At 40.0% G+C, this 24,014-nt stretch overlaps 1 protein-coding gene across 3 annotated transcripts in view; it reads left to right on the top strand.

The window, feature by feature from the left end:
- osbpl6 (oxysterol binding protein-like 6) overlaps positions 1-24,014 on the top strand; it is a 46,293-nt gene that overhangs the window by 1,014 nt on the left and 21,265 nt on the right. For all 3 annotated transcript variants that reach the window (XM_087852984.1, XM_087852983.1, XM_087852982.1), the window contains exons 2-6: positions 7,909-8,157; positions 20,139-20,261; positions 20,442-20,495; positions 21,447-21,560; positions 21,648-21,818. In XM_087852984.1, coding sequence (XP_087709110.1) covers positions 8,008-8,157; positions 20,139-20,261; positions 20,442-20,495; positions 21,447-21,560; positions 21,648-21,818 — 612 coding nt within the window. In that variant the 5' untranslated portion in view covers positions 7,909-8,007. The remainder of the gene's footprint in view (positions 1-7,908; positions 8,158-20,138; positions 20,262-20,441; positions 20,496-21,446; positions 21,561-21,647; positions 21,819-24,014) is intronic.

The raw sequence follows: 24,014 nt of genomic DNA, 5'->3' as shown, positions 1-24,014 counted from the left end.
TGAATTAAAGAGCAGCAGAGGAGACTGGGAGATCTCAGTGCATCTGTAGTTTTTGGCTGACCTGTCTTCTTGAACAGGGGATGATTATTGATTCTTTTATATACAGTACTGCTCGCCCCTTCCTGCTGAAGGTGCCCCCATACCATTTACATGATATCCTTGCAGAGCATATATGCCTTAATGACTGATAGAGGGAGGGGGGAAAGGATTGCGTTCTGGCTATAATTAACGTAAAGTAAAACAGTAATTACACCCACTGACTCGTTAAATTAGTTGAGAAATGCAAGCAGAAAGTTGAGGGTAAGTTAAAGCAGTATTCAGACGGTCTGATGACTCATGCACAGCCATCCCTTGTGTTTGCTTTAATGAAGGGTTTTTGGTAATTACCAGCACGCCACTTGTTCATTCTCTCTTATTAACCTCATTTGCTTTGTTTTGTTTCCTAGAAATAGGGTGTTTGGTGTCAGATTGTAGTGATACCGTTGAACTGGGATTATGGAGGTGTTTAAGTCAAACATCTAAAGCTAAATGCTGCGTTATCTCAGACGGACTTTATCTGAATCACAACATTATATACAGTAGTTCTTAAGACTATTGCACTGTGTGATACCCAGGTCTACCCAGGTGATGTAATATGCAGCATTGAGAAACCGGCTCTGTCCAGTTGGGGCTGTTTTTTAAAAAATGTATTTGTAACAAATCAGACAAAACTACTTAACAGAGCTTAGCTGCTCATTGCTTCCAGATGTCGCACGAGATCTACGTCTATCTAAATGCGCAGGTAAATGTTCAATATCGACCGCCATGCATTATTAGTCAGCTGTAAACTCAGACACCACTTGTCCTCAAAGACCCTGTAATGTAATGTAATATAAGAACACGAGTCTACCTTTGTTGGCTCGCTTTAAATATGCAGCAGTGAGGGGGCGGAGGGTATCAGTGGACTTGTTTTGCTATAGCGTGCTAATCAATAATGCGATATTCTGTTCCTTGAATGTGGTGACAACACAAACAAGCATGTCCTTCTACACCTGTTAGGGCGCTGGTACCATTACACTTCATCGTATTACCTGTTTGTGACGAGCGGCACCCTTAACGCCTGTGTGGCTTTGCGTTTAGTGTGTTGACAGCAGCCAACGTGAAGTTTAAAGTGACTTCTAAATGTGTTCCAGTTTTCACTGGTGTGTTTAGTTCTGGGTCTTCCTGTGCTTGACATATTGAGTGTCTTAGTCTCAAGTTTGCTTTCTTCATCCTTCTCAGATCTCACAGAGCAGGGCGCGAGATAGTGGGATTGCCTTCTCCCCCTCAACAGCCCTGTAGTGCTCTTCTCGGCTTGACCTCTGTCAGAATGGATGATAGCTGCTCCTTAATTTGTGGACCTCTTGTTGATCTCTGATGGAGACCTGTGGCTTTGTTCTCGCCACCCTGACTAGCAGAAAGACCCTGCAGGCTGTAGGAATGTGCATGTTACTCAAGGACACTGTTGTTATTATTGCTGGTGCTGTAAGTTTGCGGTTGCCTGAAACGAGTCAGTTAGTCACTCTTTTTGTTGTGTTTCGTTCCCTTAAGGTAAGAGAGATTATAGAAGAAGAACAATTCAACATAACCTTTGTTATCCTGTGTACTGTGACCGCATCAGCAGATTTCTTGCACCAGCCCTCAAACATTAAAAGATTGAAAAAACTGAACTCAGTGCTTAAATGTCACTTTGAACTGCCCGAACCTTAGAATTACACTTTTAATATTCCACCAGGGAAATTTTTGGTGTGTGTAATATTCAGTTATACTATAAAAAAGACAAGATACTTGGTTTTTACATCTTTACTGAGCTGCCGTATCTGTCAACTGCCCGAGCAGTGACTACAAATCCTGCAGCCTATCTGCTGATAGTCATGCCACCGTGAAATCCCCCGATCTTGCCTGATCCGTTTAGTACTTGGACATGGAGACTGTCTGTGAAAACCAAGTACCAGAAGTCTTGGGATTGGTGTGGCTCAGGCAGTAAAGCAGGTCCTCCAACAGTCAAAGATCGTTGATTTGATCCCTGGCTGTAAGAGTGTCCCGAACTCAAAACTGACACCTCAATATTTACTGCATTGCCAGCAAGGGTAATGACCACTCTGTAAGTTGTATATATGTTATAAATACACTGGTATTGTAACTTGTATTGGCAAATTAAACCCTTGCTTGCTTTATGCCAAATAATTAATTTAGCTTGTTTGTTCAGCTTGTCGTAAGTGTCCCCAGAGGGTAATGCGCACCTGTTGATGGCGCTGATCTTAGGTTAAATTATTTTTTTCACATGGAATTTGTCTCAAAGTTTTCATCATTGCCTTTGACTGTGAAATCCCCTCTCCTGAAACTCAGTTTCCTTCCTGGAGCATGAAATGAGATGGAGAAAAGTTTTATGTGACTGAGCATAGAGTGCATTTTGGAGTAAACAAGAGAGATGTGAAAAGGCAAGTTTTGGGGTTTCTTCTCTTTTTTTCTAGATAAGTGTGTAATAAGTGTGTAATACATCAGCACAGAGGAACAGACGAAAAGGTACAAAAATGCATCTTTAATTACTGTTGCCCAGCTACCATGCAGTGCAAGTTTACTTAAATAAAACAATATATATTGGCACTGGTGCATACATATATCTGTATTCATAACAAACAGTATCATGCAGTTGCTTTAAGGCACTACTGTACCCATTTTCCTAATCAACTGTTGGTTTAACCAAAGGCTAAACCTGCAATAAAGAAACAACTGTTTAAGGTTTTTAATATGTATTCTCCATTATTAGTAACCATCTTATTTATCATATTAAGAGTTTTTGTGTCTTTATCTTTAATGTGTGTATTTATTATTGTAGATTGTAGCTGATAATGATTTTTCTTTAGGTTTTAAAGGCCAAACTACAGATGGACATTACACACCACCTTGGGTATAAAAGCTGTGGTCTGTGGCATGGTTCATGTGCCATACATTTGTCTATAAACATAAACTAGAAGTAAATAAAAATTACGGATCTGTTCTTAGCACATCTTCAATATCATTCAGCAAAATGTCCTTCCATTTTTTAAGGTTCGGTGACATTTCTCAACTTGAGAACATTCAGAAAATGTCGACAGAAAGATCCTCGCAGCTGCTTACAACTGCCTCTTTTGTTCCTTTACATGTCTGAAAGACGACTGAAGGATCCTCTTTGTCTCCTAGGATCGGAAATCTTAGAAACCACAGTCCATTATCTGACTTTCAGACTTTCAAACCATACTATCACAAGGAGGAAATTGAGTGCACATATTCTTTTGTAATTATAAAAAAAAAAAAAAACATATAGTGGGCATATAGTGTGCAGTGTTTGAGTGAAGTACATAGAACAGTATAGTTTTTATTGCGGTCTCACACAGCTCACTTCTATTCAGTTTTATTGCTTTAAATGGGAAACGCTGAAGCGCAGCGGAAGCAGATGCTCATCCATCATCCATCATTACACAGAATATAAGCCATCAGGGCCGTAAAAACAATAAATGAAAACAAGGAAGATGAAACCAATAAATAGGAAGGAGTTTATATAAGATTACATTGGCTTCTTCTTGGAGCATCTTTGTAGTTTATCTACATAAATACACCAAACAGAACTGCACATTTATAAAGATGCTATAGTGTTTGGTTTGACTTTGCAGAGATCTTGACCAGGTGTTTCAGAGGTGTTCGTCCTGTCTGCTTAGAGCTGCACCATAATTACAGTGACTGGATTTAGAACAATAAGCTCATGACTCATCGGACGTTCCCCAGCACGATGACTGGCTTTGTGTGGCGCAACGCTGCCGTCCGTCTAAGTCAAACAGACATTTATGATGCTGGCACCTGCATTTTCTTGTGAACTGAACACTTCGGTTAAAGCCCCAAACCTGCTTGTTGTGTCTCTGAGCAACGGGCTTACCAAGAATGATCCGATTCAGTACGTAAATGCAGACTCTTCTTTTGTTTGTTTTTGTTTGGCTTTAATAAACAGAACATTGAATTCATGTAGTCAGTGTTGAAACTATATCTTCTGCTGAAGTGAAACAAATGAAATGAAAGCTCGGTTGCATGCTTTCACTTGACTTTTGCTTCAAGGTCAGCAATTGTTACTGCAAATGCTAACAAACTAGAGCCTGCATGCTCGCAGACTAGCAACAATATAAAACTGTTAAACTTACACTCAATGTGCTCATCACTTTTGCTTTCTAATTAGGTCAAGGGGATTAGATCTGTTAAATAGGTGTAAGTGGAATACGCTATCTGGATGGATTTAGTGCCGTGTACTGTAGCTTAGAGCCTTGGCTGGCTTAAGAGAGTGCAGGATGATGACGTTGTTAAAGGATCTGAATTATAGATTACAGTGTGTGAGTATGCTGCATGCTTGCTTGTGATCGTGCAGAGCTCCTCTGTAGAGTCTGCATTTCCTTGGCTCAAGGGAGAGCCTAACAGAAACATCCGGCAGTTAAAAACCACAGGTTGCTCCAGAGTTGAATACAGTATCTATGAGCACCATGCTGACTGTACTGTGACACTATGTCACTGGCTGTGGCAGGAATTGATAACCCTGCATTTACACACAGTTTTCAGAGGAGTCTTTGTTATTGTTGTTATGTTATTGTTATTGGTAATTTTTTTTTTTTTGTATAACCAGTTTTGTTTATTTGGTTTTCATTTCATTATTAATGAGAGATTTTTTAGTTTTGTAGATTTTAATAATCTATTTTTTAAGGTTTCACTCTAATGCTGTGTGTTTAAGATTATCCTACGATATAAATGTTTTAGTCTCGCCTGATTTACTAGATATGAACATCATCTGTCTATTTTGATTATTTAATAAGGTCTTCAGCATTTAATAGTTTGATCTAGTTAAATTAAATAATAAGTATACAGGCCACATTACTGCTGTCTGCTTTGCGTAAATTTGGCAACCTCTCGAGCTCCAAAAGCCACATCGTCAATACTGAGGCGCTTGATAAAAAGAGATATTTGCCCTTGTAAAAGTCCAATAACATCGTCGGTGTCAAGTGTCTCAGTTTCTCAGCCGAACAGTGTTTTTTTCTACTGTCTTGCGATCGATGTATGTTTTAACAGTGGGACCTCCAGAGAGCTCAGACAATTACAGAGCAGCACTGCAGGCAGTATTATGGGTGTCAGCGTGGCGCAACACAGTGCCATGACTAATGATGAAAATGAGTACACCCTGCTGCTACCTGAACATAAGGTTAACCAGACATTTTGAATCCAATATAAATCTTTCTCCGCCTTCACTGTCTGAAGTCTTAAAGGTTAGCTCACTGGAGAGTGTTCTCTTGCTTGTTTGTGTGTTTATGAGGGTTTATAGACAGTTTAACTGGTTTGTAACAACGCAGATAGAGCAGATGTTTTCCTGTATTGATTTGATGTCCTCTTCTAAATTCAATCATTATGATATTTGTAATTAGATGTTTAAGGATTTATGTCACAGTCTTATGGGATGATCTCAGTCTTGTGGAGGGGAGGCAGTGGTTGTAGTTGACAGTTAAAAGTGGTAGTTGCCACAATTCCTAATTTTAAACAGAGTTCAGTCTAAGGAAGTACAAATATATAGTTTGTCCCTATAGGTTAGAATAACGATCCACCAGTTGTGAAATTCTGACCAACATACCAATATTTTCTTTTTTTCATTCTGTTTTAGTTCCTGTTTGGTCTCCATAGTAACAAAAAAACCCTCTTTATTAAAAATAAATGACCTTTTTGAACATTTAGCCCATCCGATAGCAATGTGACAAAAAAAACAAACAGATAAATACATTTAGGTCCATAATTTATTGGGGAAAGATACAGTTGTTCTAGTTTTGGCTCTGTACACCAGCACAGTGGATTTTAAAATGACAGCTGTTTTTTGCTTAAGTCCAGACGTTCAGCTTTCATTTCGGGAGTTTTACAAAATTTTTGTCATTAACTGTTTAGGAATTCCAGCCATTTCTAAACACAATTCCCCATTTTTGGTGGTTAATAAATAATTGGACAGTTTGTTTCCAGATGAGGAGACAAAAATGCTCATCAGTCAGTTTTGTTATTTGATGACAAATAAAGCAGACATATCTGAAGTTGTTTAAAAGTGTTGAATTTGTCACGGTTCTGGGTCAGTGACCCAGTGTTTTGTGTATTGTTATTGTCATTTGTGATTTCTTGTGTTTAATATAAGTTTTGTCCAGTGCCTCTGAGTTAAGTCTGTGGATTTCCTGTTTTACTTTGAAGGTCTGTCTCGTGTTGGTGTATTCTGTTTTGCTCACCTGGTCTCATTTTGCTCAATTGGTTCCAGCTGTTCCTCAGTCTCCTGTCCTGCTTGTGTATTTATAGTGTGTGTCCTTCAGTCCTCGTTGTCCTGCCATTCCTGCCTGTGTGTTCCGTTCACGTGTCTTTTCAGTTTTGTATTTTGCCAACAATAAAGCTGAGGTTCTTTTTGAGATTACTTTTGCCTCCATGAGTCCAGCTCTTGGGTTCTTTTCCTGCCTGCCTGCGCACAGACCATGACAGAATTTTGGTCAATGTATAAATAAACTGTCTTGACTATGTAACTTTTCATGTAACTTAACAACATCCCACTCAAGTTGTACTAGAATGATGGAAAGAGGAGAGAAAGCATTCCACATGATCTGTTATGGTGGAGGTAATATTATTGCACGGGCATGTATGGCTTCCAGTAGAACCGTGCCACCAGTGTTTATTCATGATGTGACTGCTGATTGAAAGGGCTGAATGAATCTCTTCTCAGATTCAGGATAATGAACCAAAAAAATAATGACCAGTGGCTGAAGCAAAGGTCCTGACAGAGCATGATGTCAAGGGAGGAAACACAGCATTTGGTGATATCCGTGGGTTATGGATTTCAGGCAGTCATCGACTGCAGAAGATTTTAATCCCATATTTAAAAGAATTCTGAATTGCTTCATTTTGAGCCCCTGAAATCCACAGTGGAGGTGTACAGAGGGAAAACCAGAGTAATTGATGTCTTTGTCCAGCAAGTTATAAATGTAACTGTATTGGCGAGTGACATCAGTAAATGACATCACATTTGCTGCTATGCCAACATCAGTCAGCGCTGACTATTTATATATTAGACCATAGGTGTCAAACTCTGGCCCACGGGCCAAATTTGGCCCGCAGCCTAATTACATTTGGCCCGCGAAGCCATACCTAATTACTATCAGAGCTGGCCTACTGGTATTATACAGCTAATATATATATTGTTTAGTATTAAGCTTTGCTTGTTCCATATTCAGTTTTTCAGCAAAACTTGTTTGAGTCCATAAGAAGAGAGTCATTCTTATATCTGGAGGAAGATTTTTTTTTCAATAAATATTAACGTTAGCCCGCGACTTTGTTCCAGTTTTGAATTTTGGCCCACTGTGTATTTGACTTTGACACCCCTGTATTAGACCATTATTGTGGCCAGTCCCTAGTTAAAATCGAAACAGTCAGTTTATATATCTTTGGATTTGTGACAATTGATTATCTCATTAATTAACATGAAGTAGGAATGTCATTAGTTGCAGTCCTCATATATAAGGTGAGTTTGGGTTTCAGATGATACAGTGAATAATAAAGGAGTAATCCTGAGTGGCGCTGGTCTCATAGCATAGCATAATGAAAGGCTTATTCAGTAATGCACTTGTAATGAGAAGAATCTCATGCTTCAAAGAAGAGCTCCGGGTGTCTCAACTGAGTATCACTGAGTGAAATTTACATACTGAAAATGATGGAGGATATTTGTCGAAAGCCTCAGAGAAGCCAAGATGCTAATTTTAGTCACAGGCCGTGTGATTTACTGCCTGCTATAAGCAACCGAGGTGTGGTGCAATGAGGAAGCTGAAGTGCATGTGCTAGTGTAACTTCCTCACTCTTGTGTTTCAGATGAACAGCAAGCAGTGATCACGAGGAAGTGTCAGAGGATGCCCCAGATCTGCGGGGCCTAGTGCAGAGGGAGGTCCACAGAGCCGCGCGGTGCCCACAATGTCTCACCACCAACACTATCAACAGCGAGGCCCCCACAGCCGCACCATGAGCTCTGAGGAGAGGAGCTCTACGCCGGTGAACAAATCCTCGACGCCAGTCCACAAGAGCACCTCCTCCTCTTCCTCCTCCCAGCGCGACAGCCGGCAGGTAATTTTCAGGCCACGGGCAGAAGAATCCATCTACAAATAGATTCCAGGGATGGCAGGACTTTGAATGAATGCAGCTTTAGCGGAGGTGGAAAAGGCAGGAGGCAACATTAGTTTGGAGTGCTGCAGTCTTCTATCAGTGTGACTGCTTATGCAAGAAAGAATAGCTATGTGGGAATGATGAATCATGAAATATTAATTCAGCAGTTTTAGCTTTTGTAGCAAGAACAATCAAAGCTATTATAATGCACTGACATAATTAATATCAACTGCCATCATACAGAGAAGTAAGGCATGTCATGTTAAACTGTTCGTGACTTGAAGATGTGCAGAAACAGGATGTTTTTGCTTTGTTTTGGGGGTTTTTTGTTTTCCTTTTTTTCATTTAAAATAAAGCCAAAGTGTATAAGCTCGCATTGCAACGAGATCAGCAGGGGAGGCTCCTTGTAAACATGAAACCTCCATAAATAAAAGTGCTGACAGATGGCTGGGTAGATGAAGAATTTTTAGTCAAGTTAATCTTAACCTCTGTCAAGACTGTATCAACAACAGCATGTGAAATATGTAGTATCCTAGCATATCAGAAACCTATGAAGGAGTGTTAGGGCCACATTAAGAAAAATATAGATTGTTGATTGTTTTGAGAAAAAAGTTGAAATGTGGAGATTACAGTTGTTTCAAGACAAACTGCCACCCTTCCTCTAACCTCTGAGTTACTGAAATCGTACTTCTGAATCAGTTTAAGTAACAAGATAGGAAATTATTTCTCTTATAGAACGTAAACATATTGTAGTGATAAGTATAAGGACGTTGAATAGATGGTGCAGAAAGCTGCATTTGGTCACACGAGGATGTTTGTTGTATCACAAGACGGCTGATCATTTTTTCACTAGCATCATCTTAACAATGCATTTTGTAGCGGGTATAGCAAACGTCGCAGTCTGTCTTGAAACAACAGCGATAATCTCCACATTTTGACTTCTTTCTTAAAATACATTTTTGACTTTAATCTCAAAATTTAGACTTTCTCAAAAGGATCAATAATGTGGCCCTAATACTCTGTCGTAGAAACCCCTTCAGTGGTCTTACAGCCAAACGGTTCATATAATTAATCAGGTTTTGTAACCCACTTGAAGAAAATCAGCGATCTTGGATTGAGTAGCTATATGCTATAGGCTGAATCCCTGACTGTGTACAGTTTAAAGATCAGCGCTTATGTTTAACTGATTAATTAACCAAAGATGACTTAAAGCTTGGGGAAAACTATTCTTTGGTAGTGATTATAATTTATTAAGATCCAAAAGTTGGCTGATTTTCAGTGTTCGTTACTCGGACTGGTGAGCGGTCGATCGGCCACATGTATGTCTGATTATGATTATGTTTCATACATGTGGAACACGTGCACAGTAGCATAGGCAAATACACACAGTTGCAGCCGTACGCTAACATGCCATTAGGATGGAAGCTCTTCGCTGTGAGTGAAGACTTAAAGTCCGGCAATGTGAACGGCAGGGGGACCAGCACGGAAACACTGCTAACAACAAACCTTCTCAGACACTTAAATCCCCTTGAGTCTGTTGAACATTTTAAAGAAGCTAACAGGAAAAGCGAAACATTACCAGAGCTCATTGCCAGCGGCAAACTGGGAGCCTCGGTATGAGCAAAGGATCAATGGAGCTACGAGGAAAATTATCGAGGGAAAACAAGAGGGGGGGGGGGGGGGGGGGGGGGGGGGGGTTGTTTTGTTTTATAAATCCATTGCACATGCTTTTGTTTGGTGCAGTAAAATATGACAGATAAAGGGTTGGGTGTACAGCAGCACATTTTCACTTATTTATTTGTACCTTTATTTTCAGTTGTTTCTATGAGAGACGATTCTGTAACTTACTGCGGTTTGGAGGAAATGTTGTTGTCAATGAAGTCAATTATTCTGGTAAAAACAAACAAACAAAAAAATTGCAGTCAGCATCAGCGGGTCATACATAGAAAACAACTGGAAACTGGGATCAGCCAAGAAAATCTCTACCTTTGATCTGATGATTAAGTTTAATTTCCTTGTTAGTAAATAGTAACCATGCAGAGACATACAGTAGGGTGAAGCATTAGAAAACAAATCATTAGGTGACTTTGTTAGACTTCTTTTAAGGATGTAAGAGGACCCTAATCAAGCGAGCAAAGAGCCCCTCACAGCATTACAGACCCAATGAATCCCCTCTCTGTAGTTGTCAAGGGCTCAGGTTCATTTGTCACTCATATCAGTAAAAAAAAAAAAAAAGGACTCTAATTTCACAGCTCACAAGAGAGCTGCTTAAAATTAACCCCTGTTGTAAGCCACCTGAAGCCCATAACCCACCTTACCTCGCTGAGCTGCTGTGTCACTGTGGCTGTGCAGAAACAGGACACCGAAACTGGAATCTTTGACTACACAGCTTTTCCGTCGGCACTGCGTGATGAATATTTCATGAGGGACAGGCGGAGACTTGGTGCTCCACTGAACATGTGGCACACTCTGGTGTGCTGTGTGGAGTTTTGTGTCTTCAGGAGATGGCTCTCTGAAGAGAAAACAGAGCTGGTTTGAGAAATGGGGCCAGTTAGAAAAGCACAGTCGAAGGCGTGCTGCTTGATGAAGCAGACTCTCAACCCTTCCAAACTCTCTGTTCACTGTTTCTTTAATGTTACCTACTCGCTTTTGAAAAAAGGTGAAAGAAGAAATATTTTATTAACAAATTTTTGACTGTTGTAGCTGTCACGATTAAGCATTTTGCTTTTTGCTTGCGCCTGCCTGAAAATAATTTTTAAATAGTCTATACTTAAAAAGATTCACGTTCAAATTTGACTTCCCTGAAACTGGCATATAGGCCATACCAAGTCCTGTGAAAAGCTAGGTACACACTTAGTACTGCCACAGAGAGTCAGAGGTTAAGAAGCAGCCAGGTGCTGCTGATCACATGCACTTGATTAACTGATCATCAGCCAGTTTGAGCACCTGCAACACAGCTTAAAAGTTTTTGTCAGTTTGTTGGTCAGGGGCATTCTTCCCAGGAGTAGACGTCCAAGCAAATTCAACCCAATTCAACCTTGAAAAGCTCAAATAAACTGCAAAAAACCCAAGCGCTACATTTCAGACTCTACAGGTCTTAGTTAGCATGCTAAATGTTAAAGTTCATGACAGTACAATTAGAAAAAGACTGAACAAATATGGCTTGTTGTCAAGAGTTGTTAGAAGAAAGCACCTTCTTTCTGAAAAGAACGTGGCAGCAGAGCATAGGTTTGCAAAGTTGCATCTGAACTAGAAGACTTCTGAAACAATGTCATTTGCACAGATGAAACAAAAGTGGAGATATTTGGGCATAATGCACAGCAGTACACTTAGCTAAAACACATTATATCAGCTGAAACACCTTATATATATATCAACTGTCAAGCACAATGGAGGAAAAGTAGTGGTTTGTGCTGGTTTTGCAACCCCTAGGATCTGTGCAGCTTGCACTCATTGATTCAACCTTAAACTCCTATATATGCCAAGGTTTTCTACAGTCAAATGTAAGCTAATTTATCTGACAGCTAAAGCATAGCTTTAATTGGGTGGTGCAACAGAACAGTGATCCTAAGCACAGCAGCAATCTATAGCAGAATGGCTGAAAAAAAAGAGGTGACCTTAAGAGAGCTGTGCAAAAACAAATACCTACAAACCTAAATGAACTACAGTAGTGTTGTAAAGAAACGTGAAATGAATTTCCGATAAAGTCCTTCAGAAAATAATTACTTAATAGCAGCATTGTGAAGACCCAGTGCAGACTTTCTGTTGTTTAAATATGAGATTTATAAATGTCAGATGTGTATTGATATCATTTCACAAAAATGAGCCCACTTTGTTTCCCTTTACGTTTACAAGCACGTCGTCATTCTTTTCTTCTCTTCTATTACAACTGATAACAGCTAACTAGTGATAAACGTTATTCATTTAGCGCTTCTCAAAAAAAAGTGCCTACAGGAAAATTCACACAGACTAAATCAGCAAAATAAATTTAAAATTAGGCCACAAAGAAGAGGGAAATCTTTCCCACGACATTTTTGTGGTTTGTGTTGTGCTGTGCCAGATATTAAAAAATCTGCCTATATTCTCCAAGCATCATGGAGGAAGGAAAAGGGGGCAGTTTTCTGGCTTGCACCGCTGCAGCGGCGCAGGAGTCGCTTCTGATTTTTCCCATGCTCTCTCTGCAGGTGGACTTCATCTAGTTTTCTGAACACTGCAGGTACTTCTTTCATCCTTTGAGTGGCTATTCTGGCTTTCACTCAAATCACCCAGCCCCCCCTGATGGGTGGATGATTGTGTGATGATCACATCTTAAACAGATTATTAACTGATTTAACTGCGAGGATGTTTCCAACATCAAAACACGTCTGTGCTGATGTTATGTAAAGTTATACCTGCGCTTTCATTGCATTCGTGATAGCAGTATTAGTGTTTTCTGTGCAGGCAGTTTGCTTTGAGAAGAGTCAGTACAGCACATCTTCCCCTGGACCGCAGATCTTAAAAGACCTTAGCTAGCTTGGCCAGGCTTCGGCGTTTGTGGATAAATGAGAGTGGGGGCACTTTGTTTGGGGAAAGCCTTAATGGGATCCTGCCCCCATTTTCAAATCAATACACGTCACTTCTCTCACTGCTGACGAATCCTGTTCACACTGGAAGCCCTCATGAGAGCAATTAGAAGCAGCACCTGCAGCAAGCGCGAGCTCGCACCGACACACGCACACAAAAATACACACGATTCTGTGTAGATGAAGATAAATGCACAACTCAACGTGTTGCTGCAACTATCAGTTTATCCTCTTGTTGCCTGTCATTTCCTGTTCGATAAGACATTTTAACTTAGAGATAATCAGGATGGAAATCACACTACTGTATGTGTTTGAAAAATATTTAGGAAAGGTCCCTTTGATGGAAGCTGGCTGAGATTTATGAGAGCGGGGAAATCAGTGATGAGATCAGTTGTGTTTTTATGGTAATGACCAGAAATCACAATCTGCTCTCTCGTCTGCAGAAGTCTCTCTTTGCAAAGTGGTTTTTAAGTCACCAGGTGTTTTTGTTGTGTGAGATCCTTGTGACAAATCCACTTCAGAAAAGAGAACTGAAATTAAGACACTTAAGTGGTTTACCTTAGATTAACACTGAGTCATGACCGCTTCCACTCAATATGTCAAGTTTTTGCATATTTTTCTCCAGGATATTAACCCCACTGATCCCTTTTATAGTCTGTTATTTGGGCAGAAAACTAGCTGATGCCATTATATATTAATTTTTTACCTGGTTATTATGTTTAGCTTTTATTTATCCACACAAAGACCTCTTTTTAAAAAAAGTGTTTCAGCTTGGCACACTACAATTTTTAATATTTATCTAAATTCATGTGACATAGCAGACATCCACTGACTACTGGATTATTTGCTTAAAGGCTGAGGGGAGTTTCTCAACGCAAAGAATTGAGGTATTCTTCTGTGGACAAGCCTGTCACCTGATCTCAGTCCATTAAAGCTTTTCATGCTTTTCTAGTTATTAAATACAAAACTTAAGGCGGAAAGATGCACAAACAAGCAGCAACAAGCAAGCAACTTGGCTGCAGTGAAAAACAAAGGAAACATAATTCGGTGGTCTCGAGAGAGCTGGGAGTCATTTTAAGATTGGGGTTTTCATCCAAATGTTAAAGACAATCATTATTGTTAAAAGGATGGTTACTTGCTTCTGAGACTCTGAACATGGCAGACATAACTTTATAGTCTTGTCACAAAGGACCCCATGGCTGTAGAAAGCTACAGTGGATAGTCCTTCATGTTTTGATTAGGCAAATATTGACGCCGGATGCCCTGCCGGATGCAACCCCTAAAAGATTTGTGTTTCCTCCCGGGACTGAACCACTTGTTAGGTAAATGTGTAAACCACAATACTATGAAGCCACAAAAAGGAGCCCTTGCATATAATGCACTGTATTAAATCCTTGTGAGAAATAGATCAAAGCAATGGTACACTTTGATGGTTAAAAACAAAGCATAGGCGCTTAAGTCAAGTTGGCTAAATGACTGAGGCTTAAACATAAATATAACGAAATAAGTACAAGAATAACATAGAAATATTTCTTGTGTCTTGGTTGGCGTTGGATTTACTTTGTCAAGTACCTGTGAAGCGTAAGCTTTAATATTTCAGTAAATAAACCGTATGGAGTTCCAGTACTCATCCTCAGTTATGTCCGTACGTGCATGTGTTTTACAGAAGCAGCTGCAGTATTTCACCTGCAGGCTAACAGGGGACACATGCAGACTTTAAGGCTGTAACTCAATCTGCGGTGGTGTTTACACAGTGCATGACACCGCGCTTCTCTCAGGGTGTTAACTTCTCATCCATGTAGCAGTCTGCTCGCCTACTCCACCGTTTACTGCTCAGACGAACGCTGCGGTGAAATCCATCCTCGCGACAGTTCTTCTGTGGTTTTTAGCTGCTAAAATATCATCTTTCAGCACAGCTTTGGTAGCTGAGTTTATAACGTAAAGATTATAGTTTCAGTACCTTACTATACAGGAAAAGATGTATTTTAAATTAATTTTTGTGGATTCAGTATTCTTTAACACTTCTCTACCTTCACCTGCTATCTCTTACCTTATCTACCTACCTCCACTCATGTAGCTTAAGACAACCCCACCTTTAACCCCCTAAATTATTCCCCTTTAATTGTATTTTAATTTTATTATATCATATTTCATAGTTGTTTTATTTTGGTGAGCCTGGTCTTCTAGCACTGTAGCCCATCTGCCTCTGGGTATTTTGCTTTCAGAGATACTCTTCTGCATATTTTGGTTGTGACGAGTTGTTATGTGAGGTGCTGTTGCATTTCCTATCAGCTCTAAGCAATCTGGTAATTCTCCTTTGACTTCTGACATTAACAAGGCATTTTCAGCCAGAGAAGTGCCGCTCACTGGGTATTTTCTGTTTTTCGGGCAATTCTCTATAAATCCTAGAGAAGGTTTTTTGGAAAAATCTCAAGAGCTCAGCAACTAAATCACCTTTTTTCTGATGACTATGTCTACATGCCAAAATGCATGGACTTTCTGCCATGTGATTGGATAATTAGATATTTGTGTTAACGAGTAGTTAAACAGGTGTTTGTAGAGAAGTGGCCAGTGTAGACTGATTTTCTGTTGAACTAACCAGTTAATCCACTTATTGTTGCAGCTGTACTATTACAAAGGTCTTGAAAATGTTTTTGTAAGATCACATGACTGCTTCTCCCTGAGCCTGGTTCTGCTGGATGTTTCATCCTGTCAAAAGGGGGGTTTCCTTCCCACTGTCGCCAAGTGCTTTGACATTGGCGGGTATCTAATTGTTGGGGTTTTCTCTGTATTGCTGTAAGGGGTTTACCTTACAATATAAAGCGCTAGGGCTGTGCGATATGACCAAAATCTCATATTCTCATCCGTAAACTCTCTGCATACTCTTTTACGTGATTCAGTTTATTTTGAAAAGTCTCAACAGGATCTTGAGCTTTATTGTGAAAGTGAGCCACGCGACGCGACGGTTTTACCGTCATTGTTGCTAACGACAACAAGTAAGAACAGGCTGTAGTGTGGTTATATTAAATATAAGAGAAAGAGAGAACTTTAAGAAATTAATAAAGCCACTACAGTGGCCGTCACAACGATGAAAAATGTTGCTGTAAACAGTTTATTTTACGACACCACAAAACAAACGATAGCTAATAGGAAACGATAGACGTTTCTTTTTTTTTAATCGTCATCCGATCTATATCCAACAGCCCTATAAAGCGCCTTGAGGAGACTGTTGTTGTGAACCTGAAATCTCCGACTTGTTAACATAAAACTACTTAACAGCAATCTTGAGATAAGATTTATTAATTATGGACGAGACGAAAAGACCAAATGCCAGTTTTCTGGCCTTTATTTTATTTTATTTTTTTTTAATGTTATTATCGTTTCTTTTTTGTTAGAACTTTCTAACTGTTTTGTTGTCATTACATTTTAATACGACTTGAATACACTTGTGTTGCGTCTGGTCTGTGTAGTGCAGCAACTTAAAAACGGTGACAGGCTCTAAATGTACAGCAGCGTCAAATCAAGAGGCAGACGTGCAAGAGAAAGTGGCCGTCTGAGGTGGGCTGTTATTGTGGCCGCTGATATTTATAGTGCTGATTTAGTGTAAGGTGTCCCCAAGGAGTGTTTGTCCTTTCTCCTGCTCAGAGAGACCTTAACTGTAATAGTTTGATTCATTGCAGTATTAAAAGGTCTGCTTTGCTACACTGCTGAGTGTCACTGCAGATGGTGGATCCCAGAAAACTTGGCCTATGAAACTGACACAACTAAGCTGTTAGATTGACTTAGGTGATGATCAGGATTGTAGAAGTTTCTTTCAACTACTCAACATAGTTGTTTTTTGTTTTGTTTTTTTAAATATATTGGCATCTCATGATTTTATTACACTGATATAGACTCGAGTATCAAGGGAGATATGAAAAGCTATTCAGATGTTTTGGATCAAGGAGCAAACTCTTCTAAATCCGGACATAGAAAAGCAGATAGCCTCTCGCTGATTCTGCCACAAGATCCTTCATTAAATGGGTACACTCACCAAGAGCTCATTCAGCTTTAAATTATTCTGCAGGAAGATCAATACATGTAAGCAGAGTACAGGAAATCACTTTGGGTTAATTCAGCTCTGTTCTCCGGGTGAAATTACAAAAGCAATTTCTCTCACTGTAGCAGTACTGTCCATATAAGCCTGGATGAATGAGAATACATATATATATATATAAAAGTACATTTTGAGTTTTATTTATTTATTTTGTCAGGATTAGGGGTGATTCATAATTTTACTCCATTTCTTTTTGTCTACATGAAGTCCAAACTTTATTACCCCCCCTAAATAACATTTATTTATATAAAAATAATAATTCCCCACTCTTTGTTTGTCCTTCAAGCTTAGGTCCTCTACCAGAGGCCTGTGAGCTTGAGGCTGCTGCGCAGTATCTTTGCTGTTCCTGTCTCTGGGACATGCAGCTGGATGGTGTAATGGCAACACTGCTCTCTTTGGAACAATAGGTTGAGAGTTCAAATCCAGCGAGGGTCTCACAGACAAGGCTCCCTCATAATGCCCCCAAGCCTGCCTTGCAATCAGGACACACTGATGAGAGGTGGGCTGCTAGGGCAATGATGTAGAATAACTGACAAAAAATGTGTATATAAATGTCACTAGTAGTGTAATAAAGATTGGATCGGCAAATGTTAATCGTCCCTACTGCTGATGACAGAAAAATAACTTCTATATCTATCTGTTATATAGCAGTATCTAAATTATCATTGATATATATTTTTAGAAGATTTTTTAGGTTTTGATTTACACAGCATGGTAGTCTGTTCTACTTTGGCAAAGTAAAATCATCTCTATGACACTGAGTTAACAGGACTACATTTCGATCTTCTTCAGCAGCTGTGGCTCTTAATTTGCAAAAGCAAACATACAGACCTGTCCAGTGGAAAGGCAGACTATGGAATGCTTGTCCACCTGGGTCAAAGTGATGTGTATTCCATCATCAGAGGGTGACTGCGAGGCTCTGTATGAACACCCATGACCTTAAAACTTTACTTAATTCAGTATGTCTCCCAGCCTTGGAGTCTGTGGCTTTTAACATATGCTTGTCAGGAATTTATTTATTTATATCCTTGATAGTTTGTGTTCTTTGTAAAGAAAACAGATGTATTGCAGCATTTGCAGCTCTCTGTCCATCCTTCCTGCTTATCCTTATTAGGGTCGCGGGGGGACTGGAGCCTATCCCAACTGTCATAGGACAAGAGGCGGGGTACACCCCAGACAGGGCGCAGGGCTCATTTGCAGGTCGAGCAGTTCTTTATTTTGCATGCTACTGATTTGAAGCTGCCTCAGATAAAACCTAGTAAGTTTGTGTGTAGCATTTTTATGATCATCACGCAGCTCAGATGATCTATTTTCTCGTAGTGTAATAGGTACAGTGCTACCTCTTAAGATATGACTCCTTTGCACAGCAAGGTACATTTTGCTAACAAAGTTGAGCTTTTCCTCTACCCCAATTTCACAGGACCACTCGGGCGAGCAGCTGCCCTCAGTGAAGCAACATGACCTCATTACCAGACAGATCTGTTCACCTGGTCATTAGATTAAACAAGCTGTTGCCTCCTTGTGTTAAATGTCCCGCAAACCAAGGTCAGGTGTTGTCATGCACACCCACAGAGCTGTCTCCAAGGTTGCAGCATCACATCATGCAGCGTGAAGCCACCGGCTATTAGTTAAGTTGCCAGAGATGCTTGTGAATTTTAAAGTGGGGTTTGCCTTAAAGGCTCTGCTGCTACTGATTTAAGTATGAAATGAAAACTCAGACCTACTTCACTGATCGTTACAATGAATGTGTTCCACATTATTATTTATTTATTTAGATGGATGTCAGATGGTTGCCTGGCAACCTTAGCAAGCAACGTCACATACATTACCTTCATTCAGCCAATGTCATGTCTACTTAAGGCAGAAGGCTTCTCAACCTAAGTATCAAACATGCTCCAACTTTTAGGGTTGTTTGATTTTTAGGCCATAATCGAGGACCATAAACTAAAAATGAGCACCAATATGTTGTCATTTCACTTTCATCTTTATCTAATGGTCAATTTCAATTACATTTTTTAATTAAATTTTATGAATATAGTGGCAGATTCCACCAACAGTTTCCTTTAAGGCACCTTCAATTCTAAGGTAAGTGCCTTGGCAACATTGGGAAGGAAAATCTCCCTTAACAGGAAGAAACCTCTCACAGAACCCATTTCAGGGAGGGCCGACCATCCGCCTTGACGGGTTGGGGGTGAGGGGAGGAAGAAAGGACAAAGACACAAACTTCAAACATTAGAGCATTACCGGAAAAACACCCTTTAACCAGGCGTTAACCATCACACGGCTCATTATCAAATCATTCCCCACACACATTGCCAAAACCATTTTCAGTGGCTATTTCGTATCATTTATTTAGCGATATGCTTTATCGTTAAATAAACACATGCTCTGTTCATTTCGTATTATTAAACAGGTCACTGGCAACCTGACTAAGGTTGGGTTAGAGTTAACGTTTGTTTTAGTAGAGAGAGAGAGACTATACCTGAAGATATTACCCTTCGAGTGAACTCTCATACAGTGTAGAATTCAAGTTTTACTCTTAAAAGCTTTTCCATTTGATTAAAAGGAGATGGATGCTGAGCAAAATCTGACTCCAACAACAAGCCCAGACTGCTCACTGGTGGCCTGATGGATGTTAAGAGGGTTAAACTGTGTATTTCACCCCAAAGTTTGACTGACAGATTACTACTTGGGGGTTAAAGAGCACAATAAAACACTACCAAGATAAACTGATTGTGGTTTGGCAGCTCTGCTAAGTGGAAACAAAAACAATTATAGGATAAAGTAAGTTAATGCCAGTTTAAATAACTTATAAGAATATCGAAAGTTTCTAAACAAAATAACTTCCAAAATGGGTTATGTGAGGTAGTAGACATGTTTGTCACTCTGTTGTGCATTTTTCTGCCTTTAAAACCTGTATGACAGGAGGATGTCTTACCTGTCCCTGTCTGACCCTGCTGTCCCTCTACTCCAGAGGCGTCACTTTGATTTACTGACACACTAGGAGCAGGAAGAGCACAGTCAGGAGAAGGCTAATGGAGTGGAAATGCTGAGAGAGCAGGAGGAATTTCAATGGGGCAGTTTTTCTTTAAATGTGTGGCACGGGGGGCGGGGGATAGAGAAATGTTGCATATATTCCTGCTGCTTTCACCATGAAAACAATCACACGACAGCTGCATCTTATCTTTGTATTATACAGAGAGCACGTCTGGATTTTCCTTCTTATTCTGGAGGAATAAGTGGATTAATTCTGACACAGCTGCATATTTTCATTTCTTTTCTAGGAGGCAGACAGCTGGGAGATAATCGAGGGGCTGAAAATTGGCCAGAGCAACGTCCAGAGGCCTGATAAACATGAGGGGTTTATGTTGAAGAAGCGGAAATGGCCCTTGAAAGGCTGGCACAAGGTAAGATTCATGGGTAAAGTGAGACACAAAAGCTATTGATGTGGGACAAACATTTTCAAATACAGCCTCTATCTGGTTGTTAACAGGTTTCCTGAATCTGCAACATTAACAGATCCAGCAGGATTTGTATTCAGTTTATGCCCCTCCTGTCATTTATTTTTGTGCTTGTTTCCTCTACAGCGTTTTTTTGTTCTGGACAATGGTATCCTGAAGTACTCCAAGTCTCCCATTGATGTAAGTAACCCTGACTGTAACCTACGGGCAGAAGTGGGGCAGACTGGGCTGACATCAGTTTTGCTTGGCAATGAATCAGCAGAAACGTCTGCGACATGGGTCACAATGTTCACTGTGTTTCAGGAAGCTGGGTCACTCTGCAGAAAAGCAAAAAGTTCTTTGGCAAACTTTCCATCACTGGAAGGAAACCAGTGAGTCCTGCACATTCTGGAGTTATTGGCATCAGTGGTACATGAGCCCTTCTAGTTAAAAGTGTTTAAATACTGCTAACTAGACAGTACAGACCCATTCGCTGACTTCTTAAATGATCATTACATTCTCAACAAAGGGTCAGTGTCTTTGCCAGTTTCCCACTTTTCTTGATTAAAGCAACTAAAAGGGTATTGTGTGTATTTTTCTGTTAGCTAAACAGTGATCAATGCTCATTTTAAACATGGCCAAAGTTACAAATAATGAAGTCATTGCACTAAATGTGCAGATAATCCCTGTGAGCCAAATGCTCAGCCAAATGATTCAGACAGTTTTATTTAAAACCAACATTATGACTGGCTATGAGCACAGAAGCCCCGCCCACCTGCTGTTCAAACCTTCTGTTTGCTTGAGGAGCCCAATTAGAAGAAATTGATTGGTTTGTCTCAGAAAGTAGATGAGTAGATGATCTGAGCAGCAGCACCAAGGCCATATGACATGGAGCTGGAAATGAGTATAGTAGGTGTACTGTAAGAAGAGCACTGGTAACCTGCTAATCTGAAAATAAAATATATTCAAAGCTTCCTGCAGTCAAAGACTTTTCTTCAAGTCACTCAGCCAAACAAGAATCAAATCAGTCTTTTCTGGCTGGTATCGTTAATTGATTATTGTCACATTGTGATATTTTTACAGTAAAAAAATAGTATGAATTACAAATATGTGGAGATATATATACATACATAACTCTGTCATCGTCTTTAGATCCAAAAAGGGAAACTTCATGGCAGCATTGACGTCGGCCTCTCAGTTATGTCCATCAAGAAGAGGGCCCGTCGTATCGACCTGGACACTGAAGAGCATATCTATCACTTGAAGGTAACACTGATGATAATAATCCATCACTGATACGCAAGCAGTCAGGTGGTGACAGAGGTCGAGGCTTATTCTTCTCCTCGTCTTTAGGTCAAATCTCAAGACATATTTGATGCCTGGGTGTCAAAGTTGCGTCATCACCGGCTTTATCGGCAGAACGAGATTGTGCGGTCTCCCCGGGATGCCACCATGAGAACATTTCCTCCTTCGGCGGCCATGGATTCCCCCCAGCCCACGCCAGCTGTGGTAAATGAAGTCAAGGTGAGCTCTCTTCTTCCTTATGGCACTATTTGTGCTCTTCCTTTGCTCTAAAATTGACCAGAATTTCTGATTAAAATAACTTTTGAGTAATTATCTGTGTATGTAGACTCATTTACGCTGTGATGCATTTTTAGTCTTGCTTAGTGCTTTCTTGTTTGGTCAAACACCAATAATGCTAAAGGTAAAATAGCTTAAAGCTCTTAAATCCTCTTAAAAGCTCAATTTCTTTGACTAATTCTTGTCTGGGACTGTCTGAGAGGTAGCCAGTGGAGTTAACAGTTTTCAAGAAAGGATCCATCGCACAAGCCCCTGTAAAGCAGTATATTGTGGTTTTTACACAGCAAACAGGATGTAAAGTGAATGAATGAACTTCAGGTGATCCTTAACTCTGAACAGGGCTCCTGGTCTCTCTTCTAGTTTATTTTCTAGTTCTCACATATAATATGAAAGTAATATTGAAAGCAAATAAATAAGAAATGCCTGACTGATGCTCTACACAAAGAAATCAGAAAATTTTTCTACCTCAGAAAAAAGACATTTTGTTCTCCCTCTCAGAGTCTGCAATTACTTATTCAAGAAGAGCATCACGGTTAGTGAGAGATCTCCTAGTTTTGTCTTTATCGGAAACTGGGATAACACACCAAAAACATCATCTGTGAGAGAGAGGAAGTAAAGTTCACTGAACATTCGCAGGGCTCGCAAAATTTCAAAATCCCTGGTAGCCCTTCGGGCAGGGACTCTTCAGTTTTTGGTAGCCCAAAATAAATTTAAGTAGCCCGAATAAAAAAGAGAGCAATTTTTTTCATTGATGCTTTGTTTCCTGTTTTGTTTCATTTACAATATTATACATTAAAGTATAATATTGTAACGGAAACAAAACATTAATCAAAAAAACACAAATTACAACATTGTATAAAAATTACAATCATCAACTCAAATACTTGGTTCTAATTGAGCAGAAATTTCTATAAACTTGTAAGAACTGTGTAGGACATGAATCAGTCTGTGTCAGATCCTGAATTTGAAATTTCCACTGAAGTCACAGGTAAGAGGCAAGTGGAACCAAGATCTAGGCCATTTGCTTTTTGAAGTTTGCAAAGACTGCTAAATTGTGCCAGTGGTAGTTCACTCTTTGCAACATAGTACGCTGATCTAAACAGATTTTCAGGTTTATTTTTAGTATGTTATTTGCAGTTGGTGTTGGTTCTGGGAAAGATATTGCAGACTGAGCAATAATGCATTTCTCATGGGTTCTAATGGGGGCCTTTCTTAAAATGACTGGTCCCAGTAACAAAGGCGCTTGTCGACTCAGAAATCGAGGGAAAACCAACAACACACCCGGCAGAACATTATGTTATTTACACGGGTGCACATAAGTGGTCCGCGTGTGCGCATTCGCTGTCAAAATAAAAGACGCGCACCAGATAAGAAGTTGCAACGCGCGTTTGCGTCCATATAAAAGGCTGTTTTTGTCCGCTAGAGTGGGATTTTCACGGCACATTCTGCACCACATCTCTGTGCGTTCATCATTTGTTTGAAGCCAGCTCACCTCCTGCAACCACTTTTCCGAGAATACGTGCTTCTTTTGTGGTTCGGACTCCTTCTGACATTTCTTTGGAGGTGGAGGAACACCAAAGTAATTGCTTAAAGGAGCTTCTTCGACATCTTTAAGAGTTCTAAACAAATGTCTGTCCTCCTCCAGAAAATCTTATGTATGCAAACACGCGTTGCAACTTCTTATCTTGTGCGCTCTTTTTATTTTGACAGCGAATGCGCACCTGCGGACCACTTATGTGCAGCCCTGGTTATTTAGCTCGTCATATTGCAGCCACAGAAATTCTTTTGTCCATGAAACCATAAAGCTGCACTTTCTTTTTGCCTTATAGTCTGATTTGTCATAACTTTTCCGTTTTGTGGTAAGCTTTTCTTTGGCTGTCACGTCTTCACCCTGACCTGTCTTATTTGGCTCAGCAGAACTAAAATATATATCCTGCTGCTTTTACACACGCACTCACATAACGCTCAGCGATTCTCTGCGCGAGCAAACTCTCACACGTTTAAGCTGCGGGAGATTTCACTTGTCATGTTTGCATAGTAAGCTAACGATTGATAAGACGATGTCAGAGGAATTGGTGCGCAAATTATCATCACTCACCAATCAGTACTGTCGCTCTCTATACACAGTTCGCGCGATTG

Source organism: Neolamprologus brichardi, chromosome 16, assembly GCF_056152115.1.
Source record: "Neolamprologus brichardi isolate AB-2024 chromosome 16, ASM5615211v1, whole genome shotgun sequence".
Taxonomy (NCBI): Eukaryota; Metazoa; Chordata; class Actinopteri; order Cichliformes; family Cichlidae; genus Neolamprologus; species Neolamprologus brichardi.
This window is presented reverse-complemented; position numbering and strand designations above follow the sequence as displayed.